At 40.5% G+C, this 22,205-nt stretch overlaps 1 protein-coding gene across 2 annotated transcripts in view; it reads right to left on the bottom strand.

Moving 5' to 3' along the window:
• ADAMTSL3 (ADAMTS like 3) overlaps window positions 1-22,205 on the bottom strand; it is a 385,342-nt gene that overhangs the window by 264,454 nt on the left and 98,683 nt on the right. For both annotated transcript variants that reach the window (XM_055277435.2, XM_055277434.2), the window contains exon 4: window positions 2,948-3,075. In XM_055277435.2, coding sequence (XP_055133410.2) covers window positions 2,948-3,075 — 128 coding nt within the window. The remainder of the gene's footprint in view (window positions 1-2,947; window positions 3,076-22,205) is intronic.

The following is a 22,205-nucleotide window of genomic DNA, read 5'->3' as shown; positions in this document are numbered from 1 at the left end:
ATGCCCAGCTAATTTTGTATTTTTATTAGAGGTGGACTTTCTCCATGTTGGTCAGGGTGGTCTCGAACTCCTGATCTCAGGTGATCCACCCGCCTCGGCCTCCCAAAGTGCTGGGATTATAGGCATAAGCCACTGCACCTGGCCAGTGACATAATTTTTAATTATATATAATTTGATTGTTTACTTGTTTATTGTTTGTCTCCTTAGATGTAAGAACCTTGAAGGCAGGATATGTGTTAGCTTAATTCACTGGAGTTAAACTCATTACCCACATCAAGGGAATTAAAAGGATCTGGAGCCAGAGACTTACAGGAAGAACTTCTGAGGATTTCATTGAGAAAGGTGTGCTGTGAGTCTACCTCTCATTCTGCACCATCAAGAAGGGATGAGGGCTTCAGTCTGCTAACCCCAAATCAAGAGGAAGAAATTTTAAGGATACCACTTGAAGAGTTCAATATGTGTCACCAACAGTTGGTTGGTGTTTAATTCACACCTGAGAAATTTAAGGGCTGAGAGAACAGCTGCAGCAGCCCATGTAAGCAGAGTAGGTGTTGCAGCACTGGCTCCCTGGACTTGAAGAGTTTGTTTAGCAAAGTTTACCTGAGGGTTTCCTGTGAACCAGATGTGGGCACGTGCATGAGTGCCAGCATGTGGTTGTCTTAGGAACTTACCAAGATGGCCACAGAGGGGTTAGCACATGTAAATAGGGAGAAGCTGGGGGCATGTCTAGCAGTCTCAGAGCTGAGGAAAGAGCAATATTACCAAGCCAAAGTGTTGTGAATAGCACATTTCAAGGGAATTGGAGGCAAGAAATCCCAAGGAATTTGAGAGGGCAAAGGCAATTTCTCAGAAAATCCATCAAAGTGCTCACAACAGTCAGCTTAAGACACTTGCCAAACAGAGAACACCAATACCTGCTCTCAACAATAAAGCCAAGAACTCTCCTGCCTCCCTTTCCTCTCCTCTTGCCCAAGTCTCCCCTTCTGAGTACGAGTAGAAAAGATGGAAGAAGTTGAGCAACTGCCCTTCCCTACCTTCAGCCTTCTGGAGATATATCACTTGGCAAAATTATGTTCCAAGCAAAATCAAAGAAATTTTAAAAATGAACCAAATAATAAATAAATATGTGAACATTTTAGTTGTATGACAATAGGATGAAAGTGGTTATTCATGGTCCTTAATATATTCCTCTAAATTCTCTTTAACAAATGCAAGTACATACTAGAAAAAAAAAAAAAAAAAAACCAGTGCAAATAAATCCCACTCCTTTCCCACTCTAACCCTACCACTAATTGCAAATTATTCAGACTTCTCAGACTTGAAGTTTAGAAAGAGATGCCAAAGTTCTCCCTTCCCCACTCATTTCCAGGCTGGAAACTTCTCCCCCATGTGGCTGGCCAGCAGTGGGAAAGAACTCACCCTTTACATAAGAAGCCCCCTGGCCAGGCATGGTGGCTCATGCCTGTAATCCCAGCACTTTGGGAGGCCAAGGCAGGTGGATCATTCAGGTCAGGAGTTCAAGACCAGCCTGGCCAATAAGGTGAAACCCTGTCTCTATTAAAAATACAAAAATTAGCCAGGCATGGTGGCAGGCACCTGTAATCCCAGCTACTCGGGAGGCTGAGGCAGGAGAATTGCGTGAACCTGGGAGGCGGAGGTTTCAGTGAGCCCAGATCCCGCTACTGCACTCCAGTCTGGGCAAGAGTGAGACTCCGTCTCCAAAAAAAAAAAAAAAAAAAAAAAAAGAGCCTCCTTCCCTTGCCCACAGGGTGTAGCTCTCCTATTACAGCCTCCTTGGCAGAATAAATATATCCCAATACAACATGATACCCCATCATTCTTCCACACAGCATGACACAGAATACCAGGGCCTATATCTGCTCACCAAGGTGGAAATATGGGGAAGCAGGCATAACACTTTCTCTTTGCAAGAATAATCCCTGGATTTAGTTCTCCAATGCTTTACTGAAGCTTCCATGCTCTGAGTTAGAACTCACCCTGAGGGAATGCTACTACAGTACCTCCAGCAACCTTCCCAGGCCTTCCTGGAGTAGACCAGTGAGTCTTTCATCTCAAAGGCCACATGTACAATCTCTCATCTGCCCTGCTCTGCACTGTCACAAGGAAACTGGAGGACATACTGGGTCACCGTTTAATGTATGATAAAACAGTGACCTCAACGAAATCCAAACTCCAGCCAAAATATGCTCTCCCTGCATTTCTACTCTATATCTTGAAGCTAATCAGCAAAGGCCAATTTACTCTTTTGCCTAACAATATTCCAAATCTGAAGATGACTGACATAATCTCGGAATCTTCTTCTGTACAAGACTAGCACATCAGATTCCATCAATCTGGGGCTCTGTCTTACCTAAGAGCTGATGCAAAATCCTTGACTGGGAATTAAACTGTCCCATAAAGAATTACCTTGAAGTGTCTCAAAAACAATGATAAGCACAGGCTTATTAGAAATTTACAGGTTTTTTAAAAAAGCTGATTTTACATTTTTGCAAATATTATTTAACATAAACATACCTAAAATATGAAAACAGAACTTGTATCATGTTCTTAATCAATGGGTTGCTCAGAATAGATGAACAAGAACTGGATTAAGTTGCAGCAACCCAAGGGCATAACTCAGAAGACTTGACCTCTTGCCCCAACTCTTGACAACTTTAAACCAGTGACTTAAAGTGCCAGGATCTCCTTTCCTCAAAGCCCAAAATGTCCAGTGCTCCTGGGTCCTGTGCGAAACATGGCCACACCCATGAAAACGGGACCATTGCTGCTTAAATATGTTAACCTAGGTTGACTAACATTTAGACAAAGCAAATGTTACACCATCATCACAGCACATTCCAAAGCCATATAAAGTTATCTCTCCTCTCCACCCATCCAGAAGCACTGGCACATTCCACATTCAGGAGCAAGTGAAGCCACCACTGACCTTCCAGTCAAACATCTCCGCAGAGAATATGACGCTCCTCCCCCACAGGTCCGGGAGCAGTCACTCCAGTCGCCCCAAGCATCCCAGTTGCCATCTCTCTCTTCATCTGAACGAGTGTTTCTTGAGGTCTAGATGTTAAAAAGCAAACAAACAAAAAAAACCACACAATAAATTATAGGCAAATGTGGTTGAAATATCCCAAACCTTCCCCAGTTATTCCAGAGTCACCTTTTTTTTTTTTTAATTGAGACAGAGTTTCGGTCTTATTGCCCAGGAGTGCAATGGCGCAATCTCAGCTCCCTGCAACCTCCACCTCCTAGGTTCAAGCAATTCTCCTGCCTCAGCCTTCTGAGTAGCTGGGATTACAGGTGCCCACCACCACACCTGACTAACTTTTGTATTTTTAGTAGAGACAGGGTTTTGCCATGTTGGCCAGGTTGGTCTTGAACTCCTAACCTCAGGTGATCTGCCTGCCTCAGCCTCCCAAATCCAAAGTCATCTAAGCTCTTCACAAAGATCAATGTTACCCAAAAATGCTTTGCTTTGGAATGACTGCACAAAAAACAAGACAGGTTTATATGAAAATCAGTTGACACATGCATGCCTTTCCACCTTAAGAAGGTTTTATCAAGATAGCTTTTAAGCTCAGTATTATATCTGAAATTTTATCATTCCTAAATTTAAATAAATTGGCTAAATATCAATTATATTATTCTGTTTTCTAACTTACATAGCAAGGACGCTGCTTGAGCCTAAACCCCATCTACTAAAAATACAAAAATTAGCCAGGTGTGATGGTGCATGCCTGTAATCCCAGCTACTTGGGAGGCTAAAGCAGGAGAATCACTTGAACCCGGGAGGTGGAGGTTGAAGTAAGCCAAGATTGCGCCACTGCACTCCAGCCTGGGCAACAGAGCAAGACTCTGTCTCAGAAAAAAAAAAAAAAAAGAAGTGCTCATGAGTGAAATTCTGACTTGCTTGTGTGTCAGGCAGACTGGCGGTAACTCCCAAGAAACCTTGCATAAGGATTTGTGGAACCTCCTGACAGAATCTCCATTCCTAGAAAACAAAGTCATATGAACATAGTTGGCCAGGTTATAAAGGTTTCGAATCCAAGAAAACAGGGAAGAGTCAATTATGAGTACAGTTTGGTTTAACTGGTCTCCTAGACTTTCCACCATTGACTTAATTTAGAATACTACAGAGAAGAGGGGGAATTAGAAGTAAAAAGTACATAGATAGATGTAGGTATAGACCTGAAAAGAAATAAAGCTTATTATTATGTTACAAAACTTTACTAAGGGGTCTAAAATATACTTGAATAAATGAAGAAACAACCATAATCCTGAATGAGTAGACTCAATACTGTAAAATGCTACTTCTCTCCAAGTTTATCTATAAGTTTACAGCAAGTCCCATCAAAATCCCCAAAGAAAAATTTTTTGAAACATAACAAATGATTCTAAAGTTCATCTAGTGGCATAAATATCTATAAGAGCCAAGGGAGGCCAGGCGTGCTGGCTCATGTCTATAATCCTAGCACTTTGGGAGGCCGAGGTGGGTAGATTTCCTGGAGTTCAAGACCAGCCTGGGCAACATGGCAAAACTAGCTGGGCGTGGTGTCACATGCCTGTAGTCCCAGGTACTCGGGAGGCTGAGGCACCAGTATTGCTTGAACCCAGGAGGCAGAGGTAACAGCTGAGATCATGCCACTGCACTCCAGGCTGGGTGACAGAGCGAGACTCTGTCTCAAAAAAAAAAAGCTAAAATATTGTGAAGGAAGATAGAATTACTATATGATCCAGCAATCCAACTTCTTGGTATTTATCCAAAAGAATTGAAATCAGGATCTCAAAGAGATATTTGCACACTCATTGTAATAGCCAAGACATGGAAGCAACCCAAATGTCCATCAACAGATGAATGGATAAACAACATGTGGTATACACACAATGAAATGCTATGGAGCCATTAAAAAGAAGGAAAGCCTATCACATGCCACAATATGGATGAATCTTGAGGACACTAGGCTATGTGAAACAAGCCAGTCACAAAAGACAAATACTGCATGGTTCCATTTATATGAGGTATCTAACATAGACCGACTCATTGAAGCAGAAAGTACAATAGTGGTTGCCAGGGACAGGGGTGATGAGGAAATGAAGAGTTACTGTCCAATGGGTATAAAGTTTCAACCACGCAAAATTAAAAAGTTCTAAAGATCCACTTTTCAACATTGTACTTACAATTACCAATACTGTACTATATGCTTCAAAATTTATTAAAAGGGTAGATCTCATGTCACGAGTTTTTTTAAACACAATTAAAAGAAGTAAAATGAGAGGAAAATTGTCTCAATTAAGAGTAGAGAATTCGCACAGCAATAAACAAATGGACCTATTAAAATGAAAAAAAAAAAAGAGTCCAGAAACAGATCAAGTATAAGGACACAGTATAGCACTACAAATCAATGTGACAAATGTTTTGTGGGCTTTTTGTTTGTTTGTTTTGTTTTGTTTTTGAGATGGAGGCTCGCTTTGTCACCCAGGCTGGAGTGCAGTGATGTGATCTCAGCTCACTGCCACCTCCGCCTCCGAGGTTCAAGCAATTCTCCTGGCCCAGCCTCCCGAGTAGCTAGGACTACAGGCACCCGCCACCACACTCGGCTAATTTTTTGTATTTTTAGTAGAGACGGGGTTTCACCGTGTTAGCCAGGATGGTCTCGATCACCTGACCTCGTGAACCACCCACTTCAGCCTCCGAAAGTCCTTGGATTACAGGCATGAGCCACCGTGCCCAGCATGTTTTGTGTTTTTAAAAATCATAATAACTTCTTCATAGAATACACCAAAATAAATTCCAGATCTATTAGAAATGTATGTTAAAATACTGAAACCATAAAATATTAGAAATATTATAGATTAATAGATTAATCTTGGATATACCTATACCAATAGTTGTATAGGAAAGACTATCCTAGATATAGCAATAAAAGTAGAAATTATAAAGGAAAAGACCGATAGGTTTAATTACGTTAAAATAAAAACACATATATCATTTTCTATCTCTTCTCTACAGATAAAGCTATAGGCATAGGCATATATATGCAAAATGTACCAGTAAAAGAACGTGTATATAGGCTGGGTATAGAGGCTGGAAACATACCAAATTAGCTCTAAGAATGGAGGAAGTAGGACTAGGAACAAACGTTGTTGGGAAAAGACAGGAAATGAACTTCAACTGAATGTTTAATTTTCCCTAGTCCCCCCCAGAATATGATAAATTGTTAAATGCCAGTTTTATTACTATTTGAACTTTCATGGTTTTTGAAATTTCTATTCTAAAAATATTGGGGTAGGGAAAAAGACAATCATTAGATAATCATATTAAATCTATATCATTTTTCATACATGTAAACTTTGTACATGCATAGGGAGAGGAGTGAGAGGTTAATCAAGATGTTACCATTGCTACCTCTACGTGTGAGGGATTTGGGTGACTTTAACATATTTTTGTTGTTGTTGCTGTTTCTCTGCATTTTGTAGTCTTTTCTTAATAAAACACATCATACCTTAATTAAAAACAAGGAAGCAAACAAACAAAAACCACATATTCTTGGTGTACAGAAAAGTTCAAGTCAGAATTTAATAGGTAAGTTCTAAGCTGGAGAACAGCAAAGTTTATGAAAGAAACTGTGACATACTAATAAACTGCAGCATGTGACTGAACTAGATATTGTACAGGTTTCCTTAAGCCCTTAGGCAAGTTACCTCATCTAACAAAAAAAAAAAAATTAAATTAAAAGAGGGATCTGTGAAAAGGACCTTCAAAAGTGAAATGAAGAAATAATGACTGGAAGCAAAGAGGGGGTTTTCCAATAATTTTCACTCAAGTCGGTCAACGGGCTTTATGGCTTGTTGCCAAGCTACCTATTTATAGCACAGTAAGCAGTCCTACTAGAGGCAATATTTCAGTAACAGTCAAGTGAAAGGAAAGGATAAATATCTGGTGACTGATCAAATCTGTCATCAGGAATAGGGGCTAATTAAACCCATACTATTTACTGTTCTAATTAGACCACTGTTCAGTTCAATTTTCTATAGTAAACGTCACCAAACATAACTGTGTCCTGTCTATAACATAATAAAAAAATAAAGTTTTAATTCACAAAAAAATACAATAAGCAGTTTAATACATTCATCTGGACTTTTAGGTTGGGTAAGTCCAAATCATTTAAGTAAATGTTTAAAATATACACAGCTGAAATTGATTTTTCATTTTGTCACTCGATATACCGAAAGGTTGAATGTGAAAAGTTGAAAAACATCATCATATATATTTTTAAATGAAAGTTGAGAGTTTTTGCAATACTGTTTTAATTTGTTTTTATTCCCACTATTCCATCTGTTCAGTTCATAGTTAGAATCAGGTTTCTTTCCATAACTTCTCTACCTTAACTTACAAAAAAAAAAAAAAAAACTTGATTCTAAAATAACTAAAATAGGCATGTTATAAGTGCAAGCATTTGGCTTCTCTGATTGGATAGGTAAGATATTTTCCCTCGAAGAAAGTAGAGCACAAATGGCACCTCAAGAGGGGTCCCTGAGTTTTTCTCCTCTCCTCAGCCAGGAAGATGGTTGGATTTTGTTTTGAAACCCCAATGCCGTCTCCAGCAGCCAGCCCTTCTGCCTTTTTAATGTATTATTTCTCTGGAGAGTAATAGCAATAATATCCCAGATTTCCACCCAGTTCTGCTCTCCTCCCTTTGATCCTAGCAGCATAATAATAACACAGATATTCAGAAATAACTCCACTGAAGCAGAATGGAGCGCCACCTGGGCCATTGCTGAAAATGTACGTTTGCGTTGTCTTCCTTGCAGTGAAACAGAACCTGCTTCCCTGGAGCTTCCATCCTTCCAGAGCAGTGGACAGAGCCTTGATCCTCTTCTACAGAAGAGCCCTTCTCAAGCTTTCTGAAAGCCTCCTAGTTCCTTCTACGTTCCCAGATCCTTTGCAACTATGTTTTCTCTTGGCATACATCAAAATTTGCACATTTTAAGTCTTAAAATGTAGTGTCCAGAATACAACACTGAATCTAAGAACACAGACTATACATTGCACCTACGATCCAGGTTTCTTTAGATAAAACCTAAGTTTCCTTCTCTCCCTCCCTCCATTCCTTCGTTTTTCAGCCAGCCCATTTTTTGGAATCTGCTCTGGAGACAGCATCACATAATGGTTAAAAGCTGTTTGACTCTGAGTTTCTTAAACTTTCTAAAACTCATCTATGAAATGGAGATGATAATCTTTACCCAAACAAGATTTAAATAAAATAACACATATAAAGTACAGGCAGCATCTCCATGCATGCAGTTGGTGAGTATCTCAATAAGGGTAAGCAATTGTTTTTCTTCCTCAAAAATAATGTCTTTTTCAAAACAATGATGAGAGAGCCAGCTCTCTCCCATTTGTACTTATGCAAGACTTAACATTTATCACTACTGAATTTCCTTTTGTTGGTTTTGGCCCAGAATACCAGCCTGTTGAGATCTGTTTGAACCCTGATCCTGTCACCCTATCTACGAGCCACTGTGCTCAGCTCTGCAGCTTCCCTGTCTTCACCCAAGTCCCTGATAAACGTGTGGGACATAGCTCTCTAATCTTACAGCATTCCATTAATGCATATTTCTGCTTTTTAAACTAGTAAGCCGACCATAATGCCAAGTAAGCAGCCAACTAATCAGACTTGGAATCTGAACACAGTTTAATGTTACAATAAAAATATGAAATAATGCCAATTACCGTCATCAAATGTCAGGAGGCAGAAAGGTTTGTGGGGAGGGAAGAAATCAGCCATCAGAAGGAACTGGATCCGGCAGGGTGGAACCTGTATTCTTGGGCTGCATGGTGGTGGTAAGCCTCCTGTGAGAAGAGGTATGTAGCAGCTCCACATTGGTTAGCCCCAGCTCTGAAGGTTAATGACAATAAAATACAGCTGACTGATATCAGCTGGATCTTTGGCCTGATTATAACCCAGGTGAATATCTGCGTTTGTCAGTTGAGTATAGCTGCTCCCAACTCCCCCTGTTCAAACATCTCTTTAGGTTGTCTCAAGTAATCATTTAAATTCCATGTTGTTATTATTTTATATGGTGAGTTGTTATTTGGACCCAATCCAAGTGTGCTTCAATCAATATCATGTCACTCTGTGACCCTGTCTGGGACCAGAATCTGAGGCAGAGCATGGAAGACGACCTGAACAACTTTGTCCTACATAATGCAAACACTGTTAATCATTACTAATGCACAGCGTGAGTACTGCCTGCCAGTACTTTTCCTACCTTCTCTCTAACCTTCTCAACAAGCCGTTTAAGATAGATATCACCATCCCCATTTTGCAGGTGAACAACTGTGGCTTTGAGAACCATGTGTGTCCAAGGCTCATCTATAATTTATTTTATTTATTTTTTTGAGACGAAGTCTTACTCTGTCACCCAGGCTGGAGTGCAGTGGCACAATCTTGGCTCACTGCAACCTCTGCCTTCCAGGTTCAAGCGATTCTCCCACCTCAGCCTCTCAAGTAGCTGGGATTACAGGCACTCGCCACCACATCCAGCTGATTTTTGTATTTTCGTAGAGACAGGGTTTCACCACGTTGGCCATGCTGGTCTTGAACTCCTGACCTCAGGTGATCCGCCCACCTAGGCCTCCCAAAGTGCTGCGATTACAGGCATGAACCACTACGCCCAGCCAACATCTATAATTTCTAATGTCATACAATGAACATGTATAATTTTACAATAAAACATCCAATAAAAGTTATTTTCTCCTTAAAGAAGGGGCCCAGGCAGAAGTCCTTTCTATCTTACCCCAGACAAAGCCTGCATTTTCCTTATGGACATATGTGTGTTTTCCCCACTGATGCTCCACTTCCTTTCACGACCAGGAATCCAGTCAAATACAGCAGCCCAGCTATCATCACTCACAGTTAGCATTTCGCCTCTTGGATCAAATACATCTGCTGCTGTGATCTGCTTGACCACAACATTCTTTCGATATCTCTATGAAGTCTTTTACTTTTTTCTCCCTCTATATTGCAAGCAGAGCTACACTTCTGCTTTTCAAAAGTATTTCATTTTGTCTAGGTTCTTTCACGAGGAATTCTCATTCCTGACTGATGTTCATGAACTCACATGCATTTGTTCATTTTCTCACACAAACTATACCAAGAGCTTGCTAAGTTCAAGGCTCTGTGCTCAGCGCCCTGGGAATACAAGTGTGGATCTGGCCCTCAAGTGGCTCACAAATCAACAAGCATCAGGTGAGAGGGACAAGGGCTGTGGTGAGGCAATGGCAATCTTTGGTTGTCAAGAGCAACAGACACAAGGGGCCCAATGGGAGGAGACCGTGAAACAGGAGCAATTGGTACCTTGGTTAGGAGAGCTGGGATAGACTTTCCACTGAACATACCAACCCTGCTGGAAGCACGGGCAGCACCTCATGTATCCCTATCACCTTCTTCCGTATGATAGGTTACATGTGAGTCCTTATTTTGTGCTCACCTCTGTTTTATAATTGTGATGGAATTACAAACACTTTTTACTTTCTTCTTTTATGATCATCTATAATTTCTAATGTTATATGACAAACATGTACAGTTTGCACAATAAAACACCCAATAAAAGTTCTTTTTTTTTTTAAAGGGAAAAGGAAAACACTAAAAGGAAAGCTATGAAAACACTTCCAAAGAAGCAGTATGCACTTTGTGTTGTTTGGTTCAAATTATCAGGCTTAAAGATCTCTTAGGAAATCATATTTTCCTAAGTAAAGCTCTAGCTAGGGAATATTTTGGATGAAAAATTCCAAAAAAGATATTGTTTACTCGTTATATAATGGGGCTGGTAAAAGCCAAAAATACTGTAGAAATAAGTATGTTCACCATCTCATAAAGACTCAAGTACTGCTTGCCTTTCTTGGATTCCCAGGCATAAATCAAATCATAAAATATTTTCCTGACAAGTTCTTAAATCTGTGACTTATAATGAATACTACAGTTCTACTAGTCTTGCTAAAACGTTAGTAATTAAACACAGATTTCACGTATAAGGTCACTTATTGGAAATGCTATATTAACAGCTCCATATTAAAAACAACCCAAAATAAAATGAGTTCCACTGGGATATTACTTCCCAGACATCAAATAAATGTTCATTCCAATGTTACCACAAAGGTTATTTAAGGGGATCTCAAACGACCCAGATTTAGTTAAGAGTAAATACATTCTTTCAGGTTAATACTACGTTAAGGTCTTTAACAAAAGAAATTTTAAAATATGAATTGGGTAAACGGCGTAAAAATGTCACTCAAGCTGTCACACAGACTCAACAATTCAGTCTGACCAGGATATATTAAACACCCATATATCTAAAGCTGTGTGCTAGGTACTATTGAGAAATGCTCCATACCTCTGTGTTTCACGTCTCCCTTCTCCAGTCCATTCTACCCTCTACTGCTCCAAAACTCATTATCCTGACAGTTGATGGCCTCTAGGATTTGGTTGACACTTTCCTAGTCAATGTGCTCCTAATTATTTTACCACCTTTAAAACCCTTCACTAATTCCTCAGGACACACATTCTGCCCCTCTAGGCTGTTTGTGCCCCACGCTACCCTTTGTCCAGCTTCATCTCTGGTGGCTCCTGCTAGCACCACATATCCCATATGCTGAGCACACAACATTTTTCATTATTTCAGACACTAACACACTTGCCATCCTGCTTGGGAAGCATTTTAAAAACACACTATTTACCAAGGTAGTGGACAGGGTACAGGGAAACCATGAAGCCTGGTGCAGCACCCTGGGGCTGGTGCCAGCCAGATTCTGTGGATCTGACGATTCTCATTATCTGCCTTGGCCCCGCATGCTAGATGGGGCAAGGGCAGGCAGGGGCTGTGTATACAGGGCTGCCTGAGAGGAGCTAAGGCCTTCGGTTGAGAATCAGAGCTCACAGCAACCCACAAAGAGAGAGCTGGGGAAATAAATAAACACACTTCTGTCCTCCCTCTCTCCAGTGGCTCTGCAGTACTCGTTATTGGCCAAACCCAACCAGGAGCCAGAGGGCAAGGGAGACCATTGATGCTGTCCATGCAGGTCAGCTTCCCAGTGGGTGGAGCGCGGGGTAGGGAAGGGTGGAGAGTGGATCTGGAGGGCAAAGAGAAGCTTTCCAGCACAGTAATTTATTGACTCACTGGAATATTTTTAAGCGGAGGAGTGACTTAGGCAGATTGTATTTTGGAAAAATTACTCTGGCAGGAGTGTGGATAAGGATTGAGGGAGCAAAGCCTCACATCAGAGAGCATAGCTAGAAGGCCACTGACATGCAAGAGACAAGAGCCTAGACTAGATTTACCAGTGTCTGGAGGAGGAGAGCATAGATGCAAAGCTCAAAGGTGCTAGAATCAATAGGAGCTGGCAGCTGACCAGATGCAGGAAGAAAGGAGATGCTAGGATGACTCCCAGGCTTCTGTATTAAATGATTTGTGGCAAATGCCAATTTCATTCAGGCTTCCCAAGCATCCTCAAGCCCACCTTTGAGGTAAGATTCTCAGCACCTGTGTGTAAAGAATGAGAGCAGTTTACCTGATAATGGTTAAGATAAAGGGGGCAAGCTGTTGGTCGCTGGGAGGAATCTGGCCTGCAGGTCTGGGTTATTTAACAATGATTGCATATTCTGCCAAACAAGCCCCTAAAAAGAATTATTTCTTAGGCCGGGCGCGGTGGCTCATGCCTGTAATCCCAGCACTTTGGGAAGCCAAGGCGGGCGGATCACGAGGTCAGGAGATTGAAATCACCCTGGCTAACATGGTGAAACCCCGTCTCTACTAAATATACAAAAAAATTAGCCGGGCGTGATGGTGGGCGCCTCTAGTCCCAGCTACTCGGGAGGCTGAGGCCGGAGAATGGCGTGAATCTGGGAGGCAGAGCTTGCAGTGAGCCGAGATCGCGCCACTGCACTCCAGCCTGGGCGACAGAGCGAGACTCCGTGTCACATAAAAATGTAGATTTCTGAGGCCTAGAGTGAGACCCTGCCTCAAAAAAAAAAAAAAAAAAAAAAAAAAAAAAAAAAAAAAATCTAGATTTCTGACTTCTCAGGAAAATAAGAGAAAAATAAAATAAAATTCACATCACAGCATGGCAATAATTAAAACTAAGTGTGGCCATCCGATTTTTTTTTTTTTTTTTTTTGAGAATAAGTGAGCAATGAAAAATAGGTCAGGACATGAAATCTTCAAAATTTATCAAACTTTTATTGGACTTGGGGATGGTGGAAGAGGAGTATTGTGAAACAGATATTTTACGATGTCTTCAGTTTTACTTCAAGTATTGATTTTAAAATTATTAATAAAAATGCATGAGTCACAGCACACAACAAATAGAGTAAGTCAGTCAGTAGAGAATAGAATGAAGCATAATCTTTCAAGGTAACTCTTTTTTTTTTTTTTTTGGCATGGTGTCTCCCTCTGTGTCCTAGGCTGGAGTGCAGTGGTGCAATCTCGGCTCACTGCAAGCTCCGCCTCCCGGGTTCACGCCATTCTCCTGCCTCAGCCTCCTGAGTAGCTGGGACTACAGGCGCCCGCCACCACGCCCGGATAATTTTTTGTATTTTTAGTAGAGACAGGGTTTCACCGTGGTCTCGATCTCCTGACCTCGTGATCCGCCCGCCTTGGCCTCCCAAAGTGCTGGGATTACAAGCGTGAGCCACCACGCCTGGCCCAGGCATCCGATTTTTAAAGGGCATGTGGCTTCTAATATGCCCAGTCCCCCCCCATTCAGCCACTGTGAGGATTCATATTATCTTCCTGGCCTCTGTAGATCAAACTAGGATTTTGTTGATGACAAATGACTGTCAGCTTGAAAGTAAATCAAGTCCGGGTGCGGCGGCTCATGCCTGTAATCCCAACACTTCAGTTGGCTGAGGTGGGTGGATCACTTGAGGTCAAGAGTTCGAGACCAGCCTGGCCAACATGGTGAAACCCCGTCCCTACTAAAAAAAATACAAAAATTAGTCAACTGTAATGGTGTGCACTTGTAGTCCCAGTTACTCAGGAGGCCAAGGCACGAGAATCGCTTGAACCTGGGAGACAGAGGCTGCAGTGAGCTGAGACTGCGTCACTGCACTCCAGCCTGGGTGACAGAGACTCCATCTCAAAAAAAAAAAAAGAATTAAATCAAAAGACATGTATATTTATAAGTGATATAAGATTCTTCACAGTATTGCTATAGAACGGCATTATTTTCCAGAAGTAAGAAACATTCATACAACATGCAGCTTAAAAATAAAACAAAGGACATTTGGTTTTTGCCGAGGTCTGAATGTGTCCCTGGAAATTTGTATGTTGCAAGTTGATCACCAATGTGATAGTATTAAGAAGTGGAGCCTTTAGGAGGTGATTAAGTTATGAGGGTGGAGCCCTTAGGGCCCTTATAAGGGGCTCGAGAGAGTTAGTTCCCTCTCTTCTGCCCTCCCACCTCATGAGGACATAGCATTCATGCCCTCTAGAGGACATGGCAACAAGGCACCATCTTGGAAGCAGAGAGAACAGCCCTCACCATACACCAAACCTGCCGGTGCCTTGAACTCGGACTTCCCAGCCTCCAGAACATGAGAGAATACATTTTTGTTCTTTACAAATTACCCAGTCTCAGGTATTTCATTATAGCAGCACAAATTGACTCAGATAGTTGTCTTTACTGCACTCTAAGATCAGAGTGTGTCCACAGAAGCAGAATATACGTCATTCCATGATGCCCAGTGTCTAAACTCCACTCCCTTTCCACATGTGGACTTTGCAGTATTTCTGACATAAGATATCAGTGTATTTAAGAATCATATTCTGGCTAGGCGCAGTGGCTCACACCAGTAGCCCCAGCTACTCAGGAGGCTGAGGCAGGAGAATCAGTTGAACCCAGGAGGTGGAGGTTGCAGTGAGCCGAGATCACACCACCGCACTCCAGCCTGGTGATACAGCGAGACTCCATCTCAAAAAAAAAAAAAAAAAAAAGAGTCATATTCTGGAACGTACCTATGCTAGCACTAACACACAAGAAACCATGGGCCCTGCAGGAGATCATCTGAGGAATCACATGGGCCACATCTCCAGTGACAACCCCCATACAAACCAATATCATGCCTGACAATATCTAGGTTATTTTTCCCTATTAATGCAATCAGTGTTTATACCTACTAGACAAGTAGCTTGTTCTTTTCTAAGAATCATAACCAGGTCCTCTCAGATTGTAGCAAGAGACAACATTCAAATACAACAAGAGCTTTATTTCATACTGACTTTATTTTTGTTAAAAATAAATTCTTAAACATAAAGATACTTTACATGAGGGAAGATTTAATAGGATATTATCTATGCCCTTGGGTTAGTCATCATGAAGCATATATAACGCAACATCAGGTAAGATTAAAAAGAGGTAACTGTAGGTTGCCAAATTTAAAAGTCTGATGGAGAGGAATGGTGGGCTAGATAATACAGATCAACCATGCCATTGAGGACAACCACAAAAGCAAAAATGTCCTCCAGGAAATTAAAGTAAGAGATTGTCAGACAAAAGAGAATTCACCTTCAGCAGACCAGTCTTAAAGAAAATATTAAATGGTGTTTTTAAGATTAAAGGAAGCTTGGAGATGATGAAAGAAATGAAGAGCAAAAATAAGAATGGCAAACATAGGTAAATTAAAAGAAAAGCAACTGTGTAAAACAGCAATTAAAATGGATTGTGGAGTTTTAAATATTTATATGGAATTAACATACCTGACAATGACAGCCTATGAGTCAGAAGAGAGATAAATGGCCTTAAAGTATCCTAAGCTCCTTGTATCATCCGTGAGGAAGATAAAAGTACCAATTAATATTCGACTTTGATAAGTCAAGGATAGATATTTTAAGCTCTAGAGTTATCACTAAAAAAAAACAGAAAAGAGTGTATGACTTCCAAATTAATGTATATGGGGAAGATATAATAAGAAAACACATTCAATCAATCCAAAAGAAGACAAAAATGGAGAGAAAAAGGAGTGTAGGCAGATGGATAAATTTTAAAAGCTCATAGTAAAATGGAAGATTTAAATGCACATATATCAATTACATTAAACCCAAATAGAATAAATCACCAATTAAAAGACAGATTGTCAGGATAAAATTTTAAAATTCAGTTACATTCTGTTTAAAAGAGACATTCCTTAAATATAATGACCAGAAAGATTAAAAATAAAAGATTGAAAAAAATATATACCATAAGACTACTAATCAAAATAAATCTGGCTTAGTTACACTAATTAGACAAAGCAGACTTTAAGACAGAGAGATGCTATATACTGTTGGAAGTTTGATTTCACTAGGATGGAACAAATTCTAAAAGTGGAAGTACCTAACAACATAAGCACAAAATATATAAAGCAAAAACTGACAGAACTATAAGAAGAAATAGAAAAATCCATAATGATGGTGGGAGGTTTTGACACAACTATCATTAACTTATCGAGCAGGTGAAAAAAAGTAACAATATAGAATATGGAAACAATTAAATTACAAATTGAAACTATGTAACTGTATAGAAAGCTACAACTAACCATCTCAGAATATATATTTTTGTATTTATGAAATGTTTATAAACATTTATCATGATCTAAGCCATACAGAAAAATCTCAAAAATTCAAAGATTGAAATAATACGAGTTTTTTCTCTGACAACAAAGCAAAAAAGCAAGTTTAAAACTAGAAAATGTCCAAACACATTCCATAGGTTAAAAATTAATCACAATGAAAACTGGAAAATACTCTTAATGAATGAAGATGAATATATTACATATCAAAACTTGAGTAAAGCAGCTAAAACTATGCTTGGAAGGGGATCTGTAGTTTTAAATGCACATATTTGAAAAGAAGAAAGGTGAAAAAATCAATGATCTTAAACTATTTCAAGACATAGAAAAATGACAACACATACAACCCAAAGAAAGTAGAAGAAAAAATAATAAGGACGAGAATAGCAATTATGAAATGGAAAACAAAAATATAAGCAAGAGGATCAACAAATTAAAAAAGACTAATAAAATTAAAATCCTTGGCAAGACTATGAAAGAATAAAAGAGAGAAAAGTCACTAAAAATCAATTTTAGGAATGAAATGTGGAATATCACTGCAGATTCTGTAGGCCCTAAAATGTAAGAGGATGAAAAACATCTTTATGTTAATATATTTCAAAATTCAGATGTAGGCCAAGCTGCCTGCCCTAAGGCAGGACAAACTCTTCTGAGTAATTTACCCTCCAGAGCTGCCACAGGATAGGCAATGGCTGAGATTCACCCCAAATCCCATCTTTGCTGTGCTCCTTCCTGTCTTCCACCTCTCTCACTTCGTTTTTGGGTTCCACTGGAATAAATCACTTGGATACGAATCTTCATCTCAGGTCTTCTTCTTAGAACCCAACCCAAGAAACTTATTAAACTATGTGCATGCCAAAACATTGATTTAAAAAAATACTGTTAGCCAGGCGCGGTGGCTCATGCTTGTAATCCCAGCACTTTGGGAGGCCGAGGCAGGTGGATCACGAGGTCAGGAGATCAAGACCATCCTGGCTAACACAGTGAAACCCCATCTCTACTAAAAATACAAAAGATTAGCTGGGCATGGTGATGGGCACCTGTAGTCCCAGCTACTCGGGAGGCTGAGGCAGGAGAATGGCGTGAACCCAGGAAGCGGAGCTTGCAGTGAGCGGAGGTCAAGTCACTGCACTCCAGCCTGGCTGACAGAGCAAGACTCCATCTCAAAAAAAAACAAAACTGTCATTCAAAAATGATAAAGAATTAACATGAGTTACTTCAGGGTGTGGGTACACATGAGTTTATTATACTAGTCTCTAAACTTTCCTATTTCTCTACTTTTCTAATTAAAACAAAAAAAGGAAAGATGTGGATCAGAAGAATTTCTGAGACATTCAAGCAGTGAAAGCAAGCGACCTGCAAGGGGAAAGGTCTGCCTTCTCCACAGCAACATCTAATGCCAGAACACAAGGAAGCAGTGCCTACAAAATCCCACAAGAAAAAAACACTCAAGAGTATTACAACTACCTAAGCCCTATTCAAGAATAAAAGCACCTCATCAATATTAAAACCTTTGTGCATGAGAGGACACTATTAACAAAGTGAAAAGGTAATCCACAGAATGGGAAAAAATATTTGAAAATAATGTATCTGACAAGGGGTTAATATCCAGAATATATAATGAACTCTTACAATTCAGCAACAAAAAAAAAGAAATAGCCCAGTTAAAAATTGGGCAAAAGACATGAATAGATATTTATCCAAAGAAGATATATAAATGGTCAATAAGCAGATAAAAAGGTGTTCAACATCACTAATCATTAGGGAAATGCAAATGAAATACCACTTTATGCCCATCAGGGAAATGCAAAGGAGATACCACTTCATACCCATTAGGATGACTATTATAAAACAAACAGGAAAAAAGTTAACTGTTAGTGAGTGATATGGTTTGGCTGTGTCCCCATCCAAATCTTGAATTCTAGCTCCCATAATTCCCATGTGTTGTGGGAGGGAACCGGTGGAAGGTAATTTAATCATGAGGGCAGGTCTTTCTTGGGCTGTTCTCATGATAGTGAGTAAGTCTCACAACATCTGATGGTTTTATAAAGGGGAGTTTCCCTGCACACATTCTCTCTTTGCCTGCCACCATGTAAGATGTCCCTTTGCTCTTCCTTCCTCCCTCTTCCACCATGATTGTAAGGCCTCCCCAGCCATGTGGAACTGTGAGTCAATTAAACCTTTTTTATTTATAAATTACCCAGTCTCAGGTATGTCTTTATCAGCAGCATGAAAACGGACTAACACAGTAAATTGGTACTGGTAGAGTGGGGTGCTGCTGTAAAGATACCTGAAAATGTGGATGTGACTTTGGAACTGGGTAATAGGCAGAGGATGGAACAGTTTGGAGAGCTCAGAAGAAGACAGAAAAGTTTGGAACTTCCTAGAGACTTGTTGAATGGCTTTGACCAAAATGCCGATAATGATATGGACAATGAAATCTAGGCTGACATGGTCTCAGATAGAGATGAGGAACTTGTTGGGAACTAGAGCAAAGTGACTCTTGCTATGCTTTAGCAAAGAGACTGGCAGCATTTTGTACCTGCCCTAGAGATTTGTGGAACTTTGAACTTGAGGGAGATGATTCAGGGTATCTGGTGGGAGAAATATCTAAGCAGCAAAGCATTCAAGAGGTTACTTGGGTGCTGTTAAAAGCATTCAGTTTTAAAATGAAAACAGAGCACAAAAGTTCAGAAAATTTGCAACCTGAGATGTGACAGAAAAGAAAAACCCATTTTCTGAGGAAAAATTCAGGCCAGCTGCAGAAATTTGCATGAGTAACAAGGAGCCAAATGGTAATTACCAAGACAATGGAGAAAATGTCTTCAGGGCATGTCAGAGACCTTTGCAGCAGCACCTCCCATCACAGGCCCAGAAGCATAGGAGGAACAAATGGTTTCATGGGCCAGGGCCCAGGGCCCCCCTGCTGTGTGCAGCCTAGGGACTTGGTGCCCTGCATCTTAGCCACACCAGCTGTGGCTAAAAGGGGCCAAGGTACAACTCGGGCCATGGCTTCAGAGGGTGAAAGCCCCAAGCCTTGGCAGCTGCCATGTGGTGTTGAGCCTGTGGGTACAGAGAAGTCAAGAATTGAGCTTTGGGAACCTCCACCTAGATTTCAGAGGATGTATGGAAATACATGGATGTCCACGCAAAAGTTTGTGGCAGGGGCAGAGCCCTCGTGGAGAACCTCTGCTAGGGCAGTGAAGAAGGGAAATTTGGGGTGCAGGCCCCACACACAGTCACCACTGGAGCACTGCCTAGTGGAGCTTTGAGAAGAGGGCCACCTTCTTCCAGACCCCAGAATGGTAGATCCACTGACCGCCTGTACCATGTGCCTGGAAAAGCTGCAAACACTCAATGCCAGCCTGTGAAAGCAGCCAGGAGAGGGGCTATACCCTGCAAAGCCACAGGGACAGAGCTGCCCAAGGCCATGGGAGCCCATCTCTTGCATCAGTGTGACCTGGATGTGAGAGATGGAGTCAAAGGAGATTATTTTGGAGCTTTAAGATTTGACTGCCCCACTGGATTTCAGACTTGTATGGGCCCTGTAGCCCCTTTGTTTTGGCTAATTCCTCCTATTCGGAATGGTGTATTTATCCAATTCCTGTACCCCCGTTGTATCTTGGGAGTAACTAACTTGCTTTTGATTTTACAGGCTCATAGGCAGAAGTGACTTGCCTTGTCTCAGATGAGACTTTAGACTATAGACTTTTGAGTTAATGCTGAAATGAGTTAAGACTTGGGGGACTGTTGGGAAAGCATGATTGGTTTTGAAATGTGAGGACATGAGATATGGGGGGGGCAGGGGTGAAATGATATGGTTTGGCTGTGTCCCCACCCAAATCTCAAATTGCAGCTCCCATAATTTCCATGTGTCATTGGAGGGACCCAGTGGGAGGTAATGTAATCATGAGGGTGAGTCTTTCTTTTGCTGTTCTCATTATATTGAATAAGTCTCACAACATCTGATGGTTTTATAAAAGGGAGTTACCCTGCACAAATAATCTCTTTGCCGGCCACCATGTAAGATGTCCCTTTGCTCTTCCTTTGTCTTCTGCCATGAGTATGAGGCCTCCCCAGACATGTGGAACTGTGAGCCAATTAAACCTCTTTCCTTTATAAATTACCCAGTTTTGGGTATGTCTTTTTCAGCAGTGTGAAAACAGACTAATACGGTGAGGATGTGAAGAAATTAGAACATGTGTTCATTGCTGGTGGGAATGTAAAATCGTGCAGCCACTGTGGAAAACATTATGAGAGTTCCTCAAAAAGTCTGATGTATTACCATATGATCCAGCAATTCCACTGCTGTGTATGTACCCAAAAGTATTGAAGGCAGGGGGCTAGGCGCAGTGGCTCATGCCTGTAATACCAGCACTTTGGGAGGACAAGGCAGGTGAATCACCTGAGGTCAGGAGTTCGAGAGCAGCCTGGCAAACATGGCAAAACCCTGTCTCCACTAGAAATACAAAAATTAGCCAGATGTGATGGCAGGCACCTGTAGTCCCAGCTACTCCAGAGGCTGAGGCACGAGAATCACTTGAACCCAGAAGGCAGAAGGTGGAAGTTGTAGTGAGCTGAGATCATGCCACTGCACTCCAGCCTGGGCGACAGAGTAAGAATGTCTCAAAAAAAAAAAAAACTGAAAGCAGGGACTCAAACAAATGTTTGTACCACTCTGTTATAACAGCAGTATTCATAAAATCCTAAAGGAGAAGACAACCCAAATGTCCACTGACAAATAAGTAGAGAAGCAAAATATAGTATATACATGCAGTGGAATATTATTTAGCTTCAGAAAAGAATGAAATCCGGACACAGGCTACAACATGGATGAACTTTAAAGACATTATGCTAAGTGAAATAAGCCAGACACAAAAGGATAAATATTGTATGATTCCACTTATGAATTCACAGAGACAGAAAGTAGAATGGTGGTTGTCAGGGACTCGGGGAGGAGAGAATAGGGAGTTATTATTTAATGGGTACAGTAGGTTCAGTTTTGCAAGAGGAAATAAAGTTCTAAAGATGGATGGTGGTGATGGTTGCACAATAATGTGAATGTATTTAATGCCACTAAATGGTACACTTAAAAATGGTTACAATGGTAAATGTTAAACAATACATATTTTACCACGATAATTTTTTAAAAGAGTACAGGCAACACCAAGGTGTTCAAATGTTAAAAAAAAATTGAAAAATTCAGTAAATACAGCCTTTCTTTAAAAAGTTGATGATGAAATCCAACCAGCTAGGAAATGATTCAAAATTTTTACAACTGTATTATAAAGTCATGTAAAAGGAATGGTGGTGAGCATTTAATCAATTTAAACATTAAACTTTGAATAAATAACAGGAAAATTAGGGAGTAGAACATATACTATATTAAATTAGCATATATAATAACATAACTAATATAAATCTGGAAGGTGAATGGAAGAAAGTTGTAGGGAAATCAAGTACCATTGACTAAAATTTAAATATGAAATTTTAAAACATAGTAACGCCAATCTCCTCACCTTTTGTGATATACCTTACAGGTATCTTTAAGGAAATAATTTATTCTGCTGTGATCGAACATTC

Source organism: Symphalangus syndactylus, chromosome 5, assembly GCF_028878055.3.
Source record: "Symphalangus syndactylus isolate Jambi chromosome 5, NHGRI_mSymSyn1-v2.1_pri, whole genome shotgun sequence".
NCBI lineage: Eukaryota > Metazoa > Chordata > Mammalia > Primates > Hylobatidae > Symphalangus > Symphalangus syndactylus.
Note: the sequence above shows the minus strand (reverse complement) of the source record. Positions and strands in the feature narration are given on the sequence as shown.